The sequence below is a fragment of the Juglans microcarpa x Juglans regia genome, chromosome 6S (genome assembly GCF_004785595.1).
Source record: "Juglans microcarpa x Juglans regia isolate MS1-56 chromosome 6S, Jm3101_v1.0, whole genome shotgun sequence".
Classification (NCBI taxonomy): Eukaryota; Viridiplantae; Streptophyta; class Magnoliopsida; order Fagales; family Juglandaceae; genus Juglans; species Juglans microcarpa x Juglans regia.
In genome coordinates this window covers 9534156-9543812 of record NC_054605.1, presented here as the reverse complement: position 1 = coordinate 9543812, position 9657 = coordinate 9534156, and the positions used below count along the sequence as shown (strand labels likewise).

General features: G+C 38.0%; 1 protein-coding gene across 1 annotated transcript; it reads left to right on the top strand.

Annotated features, from left to right (window-relative positions):
- LOC121237736 (probable myosin-binding protein 6) lies at positions 1 to 3408 on the top strand. The gene is made up of 3 exons (XM_041134593.1): positions 1 to 988; positions 1658 to 2536; positions 2710 to 3408. Exons 1-3 carry the CDS (start codon positions 253 to 255, stop codon positions 2928 to 2930), a joined length of 1836 nt encoding a protein of 611 aa, XP_040990527.1. The 5' UTR covers positions 1 to 252; the 3' UTR covers positions 2931 to 3408.
- Positions 3409 to 9657: the final 6249 nt, after the last annotated feature.

The following is a 9657-nucleotide window of genomic DNA, read 5'->3' as shown; positions in this document are numbered from 1 at the left end:
TCTTTTGTTTTGAGCATATCCAATTTTTGACCTCTTTCCAAGAAAGGTCATGATCTGGGTTTGCTAGTTCATCTCACCAAGGTCATGATCTTTCATTGCACTAGCCTCTAAGCACTCTGATTTATTATTTGCTCCATATTTTTCATTCCCTACCCACTTGAATCAATCATTCACGTACGACATGCGTGAAGGATAAGAATAACCAGTATCAACATTATCTTTCATTGTTCTTGTTTCTGAATTCAAACAAACATGGCAGATCGATCATTTAACCGTTTTGTTGAACAAGAACTAGGAAAGTTTCCACACTTCTTGATCTTCACCATGCTTGAATGGGTGCTGATAATTATGCTATTCATTGATGGGCTTCTTGCATTTGTTGCCAATGAATTTGCCAAGCTTTTTGAATTGCAAGTCCCTTGCTTGCTTTGCACAAGAATTGCTCATGCATTGGTCCACAGAGATCCTGAATTCTACTACAATGATTGGATATGTGAAGCTCATAAGAAAGATGTTTCCTCTCTGGCATATTGCCACAATCACAAGAAATTGTCAGATGTAAGAAAGATGTGTGAAGGTTGCCTTTTTTCATTTGCAATAGAAAAAGACTCTGATTGCATCAAGCACAAGCCTGCAGTTGAGATTTTGAATAAAGATCTTGAGTGCTTTGTTGGGGATGATAGCCAAATGCCTTTAAGTTTGACTGCAGGAAAAAATGATGATTTTGTGCATGCTGAGAAGAGTCTCATCCGCTATTGTTCATGTTGTGGAGACCCTTTGAAAGTGAAATCATCATATTCAAAGGGAAAAGGTGCCAATGCATACTCACTAAGTCCCACTCCTTCACCACGAGCACCGTTTGTGACATTATCAAGGGAGACTTGCAGTCTGAATTCGCCGCGCAATCGATATGCAAAATCCAAATCTATTTCTGAACATGACTCAGTTCCTGAAGATGGCTCGAATGGATTCAATCCCGACACTCAAGGTGAGTTTAGGATCTCCCTCCCTCCTCTTCAAACTTCCAATGCAAAATCTTAAGAGTCACTACTGATAACCTAGACCTAGACTTTCTTGATTGTTTCTTTGCTCTTGAATTTTTAATGTATTCTGATACTTATAAGTGGTGTATAAACTATTGAGGAATAATTCCACATTGCCTGTGGACAAGGTCTTGGGCATTTTTATAAGGAATGAACAATCATCTCTTGTAGAGCCAGTTTTATGAGGTGAGTTAGCCTATGAATTTTTTCATTGTATCAGAGCCTTTCATAGGACGAATGTGGGTCCACACTACTTATCATGTGACAAGGACTACTTACCATATGACAAGGACCAAGAAAAATACTGACCTGCACATGAGGGAGGGTGTTGAGAAATAATTACACATTGCCTGTGGACAAGGTCTTGGACATGTTTATAAAAAATGAGCAATTATCTCTTGTAAAACCGGTTTTATGAGATGAGTTAGGCCCATGAATTTTTTCATAAACAACCTAGTTGATGTGGACCCATTTCAATGATTAAAAAAAGTCAAAATACTTATACTTTTTTCACTAGTGTCGTGCTAGCTAAAAAAATATAAAGTTATGACCTTAACTAAATGTATTTTTATGGACCATATCATTCATTTGTAATCTACATTTTGTAATCCCAGTTAGGGAAGATGCCAAGGCTACTACAGTTTTGTTATTGACAGAATCTGAGGACTTGAATGGCAATGCCTCCAAGAGCCCCAACTTTGGTAGAGGGAACAAATTCTTTGGAGTTTCACCAACAAATTCAGCCACTAACAGTCCTAGGTTTGGTACTAGGAGTACAAGGAAGTCTCCACTTGGAAAAACAATGTTTGCTTCAGGGTGTACTGAGGAGAATCTGCCAATTATTGAAGCCGATGGTGATTACATTTTGCATCATTTGAAGAGACAGGTTCACTTGGATCGCAAGTCGTTGATTGCTTTGTACATGGAATTGGATGTAGAAAGAAGTGCTTCAACTGTTGCAGCTAACAATGCAATGGCCATGATCACCAGATTACAAGCAGAAAAGGCAGCTGTTCAGATGGAAGCCTTGCAGTATCAAAGAATGATGGAGGAGGAGGCAGAATATGACCAAGACGTCCTACAAGAAACGGTTGATTTGCTTGCCAAGAGAGAGGAAGAAATCAGGGTTTTAAAGGATGAAATTGAGGAATATAGAGAAAAATATGGAAGCCTCAATAAAGATGGTTTCGAGAGAGTTGAAGTTGAGGCGAATGAGGATTACCTAGAGTATATATCAAAACCATACTCATCTTACAGTGCAAAATCTGAAAGTTGCAGTTCCAATTCTAGTGCCAATGAAGAGGAGATTAATGGAGAGGATGCATATGGACCTGGTACACAAAGTGAATCCTTGAAAGAATTCAAAGGGGAGGAAACACATCCTCTCAGAAGGCTTAAAAATTTGGAGAAGAGAAATCACTTCCTATCAGAAAATGGAGCTCTTTCCTCAGAGTCTAGCTCTAACCGTGTTGAGAAAACAAATGATGAGACAGGTAGCATAAATACAGATCCATCTGCGTTATTATAGCATCAGCACGTGTTTAAGCATATAGATGATTAGATACATACTGGAAATCTACACAAGTAGTTTATGAGCATCTCTTTAATAATTATTTATGCATCCAAATCACTATCAAATGATCACTTATTTGCTCTGATGTTGCAGGAAAGCAAAGAAAACCTATCCTAACAAAAGAATTATCTCATCTTAGTCAAAGGGTAAAGGACCTTGAAGCAGATAATGGATTCCTAGAGCATGCTGCTCAGACACTTGAGAAACATAGTGAAGGGGCAAGACTTCTGATAGAGATATCTCGAAATATGCGTAAACTTAGGCAATTGGTGACAATGAATCTTGAAGAGAATGATGATTCATTCTTAGCCTAATCTTTTTATGGTACATGAAATTTACTTCCAATTAATTTATCCTCAGTTTTCATGCATGATATGTTCACTTATGAGTCAAGATTCTCTGAAGATCCTGCACACATATAGGAGATGGATATCCAGTCAGAGGAAAGGTGGTTGCTTTATTCAAAGTTGATAAGATACAAATAACAGTGCTGTTTGTTCTGAATGGGCATCACTCCTTGCACTTTTTCAAATATCATGTTTGATGTACAGTTGTTACTAATGGCTAAAAAGTCATATATAGGAAGCCTAGTGCTGGTTCCAGATGCTACTGCTGATTGTATACTCATACTTACATAGAAAAAATGAGTCTACAAGTGACAACATTGATTAAGAATATCAAAAGGATTGGATACTTGTCCAAGCTTTGCTTCAATATAATTGAGCTGAAATAAATTTTCCATTACTTGCTAAGCAAGTTCGACTAGCTAACTCTTTAAACATGGATAGTTAAAACCACTTGTTTGTGTAAACTAGTGCTGAAGCAAAACCAGATCTTGGCATGAATTTCTCTAATATTCTATCCTCAACAAGAATTTCTCTAATATTCTATCTTACTTCTTCCCATATGCACGCCAAGAGGCTCCTTGAGCATTGAAGAACTTTATTCTTCTTTTCTTTCTCTTTGATCTCTTATATATAAAACTATTAAAGCTATATGTTGATGGAAAATAGAAAATTCAATCATCTTATATAACCTCATTTTTAAAAAATTTTTTTTTCTTGAATTTCTGAATTTCAAAGCAAAACATGTGTACACCCTTTTTTCATTGAAGTGCTTCATTGCAAGAACTTCTCATTTTTCAAGTAACGTGGAATCTCATATACCACACACGCTTATCTTTATCATATGGAGATATCACAACTACTATCCAATCTTTGCTACTTGTTCACGGATGATTATATATATATATATCGAAAGTTAGTTTGTTAGGTGTGTTTCGACATACTACACCAAAACTTTTGATTCATCAACAAATATTTTGAATTTTCTTCCACATTTTTACCATTGGCTTGGATATCCCATACCTAATGTCCGTATGAGACATGTTATTAATAAATAATCTTAGATGATTTTGAAACTTGTAAAGGCGAAAAAAATGACCACCTTAATAATATTTGGACATAATAGACACAAACTTTTGCAATATTTTGTTTGTTACCATTTAATTTAGGCAAATGTGTTTTTTAATTTATTTGAACTTATGTAGTTTTGCAAATAATTAGCATAAAATAATGATAAAAATTTAAACATATTTTGCTATCTGTTTATTTCCGACTTTTTAAAAATTTAGTACTTTTTAAATAATAAAATATAAAATAATTTTCTCCAAAAAACCAATTCCACACTCTTAACTAGGGGTGTACAGAATTCGGATCTGACTGGAAAAATTGACTGGACCGGACCAAATCCTCCCCCAGTCGGTCTCGGTCCCATATATTGTGGACCGAATAAATTCAGTTTGGTCCCGTGGTCTATAAATTTTGGACCAGACCAGATCAGATCGGACCGAACTATATATATATATTTAAAATATTTTTAATAATTTAATATATTATTTTTATGTAGTAATTATATAATTTAATATAATTTTCATCTAATTTATTATCATTGACCATATAAAATATTAAATAATATATGCTATTAATTAATAATATATCATAAATAATGTGATAAAGTTTAATGGCAAATTGACAATTATTTATTAATAATATACAAAATGTAGAAAGTTTAATATAGTCTATTATGCATTAACTATCATAATACATTGACATACTCTAAGTTAATAACAAATTAGCAATTTATCATCATAAATATAATTAATTATTTTTTAATGATTTAAATATTTAATTACATAATCCACATTAAATAGTTTACTTAATTTTTAATTTTACTAATTTTTATATTAATTTATGTGCAAAAAAGAGAAAAGAATGGATCGAAAGGATCAGACCAGATCGATAGGGACCGGTCCGATCCGGTTCCTTTAGAACACTAGCATTGGATTATGCATCTACATATTTGCATAACATGATATTAAATTGGATTGCATTGGATTATGCATATCAAAAAATTTGCATAGTTATGAATAATATTTTTTCAAAATTAAAGATGTATTGTTCACTCTTTAAACTTATTTTACTATTTTTTTTCTCTCTCCTCTCTCTCTCTCTCTCTCTCTCTCTCTCTCTCTCTCTCCCCATCAACGGAAACAAACCCTCTCTCGAAATATTTATTTCTCCTTGCCCTCTCTCGAAAAGAAATCCGAAAGAAAAAATAATTTTATTATTATTTGGCTCAAAGATGCATAATCCAATGTGTGAATTTTTCTTGATATACAAATCAATGTCCTAAAGATGTGATTTTGCATATGCATATAGAGAAATCAATGCTAGTGCTCGTAGGGGTTCGGTCCGGTTTAGAGTGGAAAAATTATGAACTGAAGGGATTCGGTCTGGTCCAAAAAATACCCTCTGAACTGACTGGACCAGACCAAATTCACCATTACTCTTAACCTATTGAAAATGAATGAAGAGATTTTAGTAATAAAAGAGTATTAGATGTGAATTTCTTAATCCCAAATATGATTTATTTTCCATATATCATGTACATGTTTATTGATAATCATGAATATGATAATTGATGACATTAATATTTTGAAAGAATATTGACATCAATTTGCATGTTAAATATTTTTATTTTTTATTCTACATTCAAATTTTAAAATTTATAACTTACGGTAAAAACTAGGCCAACGATGTTTTAACCCAAGCCCAATTTTTAGCCCCAAAGCTCAGCCCACATACCCTTAACCCTAAAATCATTTCCTCTCTTTTTTTTCTCTCTGTAGACAAACCGCTGCTCCACATCTCCAGCTTGCCTTGGCACCGCCACGCCTTGCCCGCGCCGGTGGCGGTAAGGACTCCTTTTCGTTCATCTCTCCCTCTCTCTTTGTCTCTGTCTCTCTCGTTCCTTTCCCATTTTCTCTCGGTTTGGGCTCTGCCGCCACAATCCACCAAACTCCAGTCCAGCAAAACACACCACTGTAGACCCTCCCCCTCCCTTTCAGCTTTTGTCTCCACCGCACGATCGTAGCATAGGCTCATAATCATAATTGTTGCTTTTCAAAGCATCAGACAAAGCCTTTATCCTCTCTGTTTCTCTCATGCTCTCTGTCTCTCTATCCCAGTAATGCGCGTGCACACACACGCATTGTCCCTCTCTGTCCGAGACTCCCACGACCACTCGGAGGACCATTGCCTCACCAGCCAACAGGAACGCCCAGGACAAGTGTAACACTCACAATGTAATAAAAATTGTAAATAGGTTTTGAGCTCACTTAGAGGGTGATAATCCTCCAGAAACTTGGTAGGAAAAGGTAGACGAAGGAGAAGGGAAACCTTAGAGAATATATTTCTGTTTTGAATATTCGATACCTAGCTATTACACGCCTCAGTGACTTATAGCGCCCACTACTGCTAACGGCTTTGACAGAGCCTTTAACCAATCAAACAAGAGTCTGAATAACAAACATAAAAGGGTAAAACAGTAAATGACAACAAAAGTATGTCGTTTAAGGCCTAAAGGTAAATAACTGAACTCAAGCCCAACTGTATGCTTCCCTCACGTTTGGCCCAAACTTCCCTTGTCCCTGGCCCACGATTAGCTCAGCCCCTCAGCCCGATACGTGTGACAAAGCCCCCCTCCTTAGAACACCTTGCCCACAAGGTGTGGGTAGGTTTTCTTCACTTCATGGAAGGGCTCCCACGATGCATCCTCATGGTTCTGCCCCTGCCAACAGACTAGCAAGTCTACGACCGCCTGATTCCCTGCCTTCCGCATCCTTCTGGCCAACACCTCGGCTGGTTCTGGTTTAATCACGCCGTCAGCATTCATAGGAGGTAAAACCGGAAACTGTTATTGCCTGCTGCCCTAACTTTCGTTTGAGTTGGGATATGTGAAATACCGGGTGAATCGAAGAAGAGGGTGGAAGATTCAGTCTGTAGGCTACCTCGCCGACCCTCTGCACTACCTGATAAGGCCCGAAAAACCTAGGAGAAAGCTTCAAACTTTGCCTCTGCACCAAAGACATTTGTCGATAAGGTTGAAGTCGAAGGTAGACCCATTCTCCTACTTCAAAATTTTGTTCTTTTCTTTTTAAATCTGCGTACTTTTTCATCCTGCTCTGTTCTCTGTGCAAATTGTGCTTGAGTAGTTGTAAAATTTTTTCCCTTGATCTGAGATCTTCATCCACGGCCTCTAACTTTGTAGTTCCAGGGATGTATTGGATAAGTTTAGATGGGGAATACCCATAGAGGGCCTCAAAATGAGTGGTACGGGTAGAGGAGTGGTGGTTGGTATTATACAACCATTCGGTTAGGGGATCCCAGTGTGCCCATATTTTTGGTTGGTCACCCACAAAACACTTGAGGTAGTTTTCTAGGCATTTGTTGACGGCCTCTGTTTGGCCGTTAGTTTGAGGGTGATATGAAGTGCTGAAGGCTAGTTGGATGCCTTGGATCTTGAAAAGTTCCTGCCAAAACATGCTTGTAAAAACGCTTCCTCTGTCCGAGACGATGGATTGGGGCATCCCATGTAGTTTAAGGACATGTTTAACAAACAATTGTGCCACTGTTTTGGCAGAGAAGGGGTGTTTCAGAGGAACAAAATGGGAGTACTTAGTGAGTCTATCCACCACCACCCACACACTGTTGAAACCCTGTGAACTTGGTAATCCTTCCACAAAATCCATGGTTATGTGGATTTATGGTTGTGAGGGAATTGGAAGAGGCTGCAATAGTCCACTGGGTTTGGACTGATCAACCTTAACCTCTTGACAAACCTCACACTCCCTTATAAACTTCTTAAGATCAGTTCTAAGCCCGGGCCAATAAAATTCCCTCTTTATCCTTTGTAGAGTCTTGTCATAACCCGAATGCCCCCCCAAGGGCCCACTATGGAGTGTTTGCAGTATCTTCAGTCTAGAATCCCCATGGTTCGCCACACATAACCTCTGTTTGTAATAAAGCAGGCCTTCCCTTGCTGTAAAGTTCATAGGTAATTGCCTTTTCTTGTTTAAACTCAGTAGGTTTTCAGTGAAAGGATCCTTAGTGTACCCATCCTTAATTTCTTCCCACCATTCTGCAGTAGGTACTGACAAGGCAGAAATGCTGATTTCCAACTCCTGTTTAATGCCCTCATCCCTTCTAGACAATGCATCAGCCACACTATTTTCAGTCCCCTTCTTGTACTCCACTTTTATGTCATACCCCAAAAGTTTTGAGACCCATTTTTGTTGCATCGGAGTCCTTATCTTCTGTTCTAGGAGGAATTTGAGACTCTAGTGATCTGTTTTAACAGTAAAAATCTGTCCAATTAAATACGGTCTCCACTTCTGTATAGCAGCCACCAAGGCATACAATTCCTTCTCATAGGTTGACCAAGCCAAAATTCTTGCCTTAACGGCTTGACTAAAATAAGCAATGAGTCTATTCCTTTGCATCAGTACTGCTCTAATGGCCTTTCCTGAGGCATCACACTCAATAACAAAGGGTAGTATGAAATCTAGTAAAGCCAGTACAGGGGGTTTGGTCACTGCTGTTTTTAGCTTAATAAAAGCCTCCTCCACTTCTGTTGTCCAGCAAAACTGATTTTTGTTCAACAAACTAGTTAGGGGACCATCAATACCACCATATCCTTTTATAAATCTTCTATAGTAACCTGTAAGTCCAAGGAAGCCCCTCAAGGCCTTGAGTGTAGTGGGAAAATGCCACTTTTCCATGGCTCTGATTTTTTTAGGATTTGCCCTCACCCCTTCTGCCGAAATCAGATGCCCTAAATAAGCCACTTCAGAATAAGAAAAACAACACTTTGATGGTTTAGCAAATAAGCTATGCCCTCTTAAAGTCTTTAGGGTCAGCTGTAAGTGCTGAACATGCTCTTCTGCTGCTGTCTTACTATAGACTAAGATATCATCAAAGAACACTAGGATGATTTTCCTTAAGTATGGCCTGAATATGTCATTCATGAGATTTTGGAATGTAGAGGGGGCATTAGTTAGCCCAAAAGGCATAACTAAAAATTCGTAATGGCCCTCATGTGTTCTAAAGGCTGTTTTAGGAATGTCTTCTTCTCTTACTCTGATCTGGTGATAACCAGATCGTAAATCTAGCTTTGAGAAAACCTAGGCCCCACACAACTCATCCAGCAGCTCCTCCACTACTGGTATGGGAAATTTGTCCTTGACTGTGGCCTTATCGAGTGCCCTATAATCGACAGATATCCTCCATGAACCATCGGCCTTCCTCACAAGTAAAACAGGGGATGAATAGGGACTTTGGGAGGGCTGAATCACCCCATCTTTAAGCAATTCCTTAATAATCTTCTCTATCTCCTCTTTCTGAAAATAGGGGTATCTATATGGTCTGACCGAAACAGGTGTGGTGTTTGGCAGCAGGGTAATAGAGTGGTCATGGGTCCTGCTAGGTGGCAGCCCTTGTGGTTCCCCAAACACATCATGAAATTGATTTAGTAAGTCCTGTATTTGCTCAAGAACTTTTACCTTTGTTGATACTGAAACATTCTCCAATAACTGCAGTATTAATCCCCTTTTTTCCAATTTATTATGTTTATTTAGCCCCCCAACTCAATTCTGTTTGTAGGGCTTAAACCCTTTAACTTGATGGACTTACCATCTTGCTG

Coding starts and splice junctions, on each gene's coding strand:
- LOC121237736 (XM_041134593.1), top strand. CDS start 253: ATGGCAGATCGATCATTTAACCGTTTTGTTGAACAAGAACTAGGAAAG. Junction 989..1,657: donor ATTCAATCCCGACACTCAAG/GTGAGTTTAGGA, acceptor TTGTAATCCCAG/TTAGGGAAGATGCCAAGGCT. Junction 2,537..2,709: donor GAAAACAAATGATGAGACAG/GTAGCATAAATA, acceptor CTGATGTTGCAG/GAAAGCAAAGAAAACCTATC.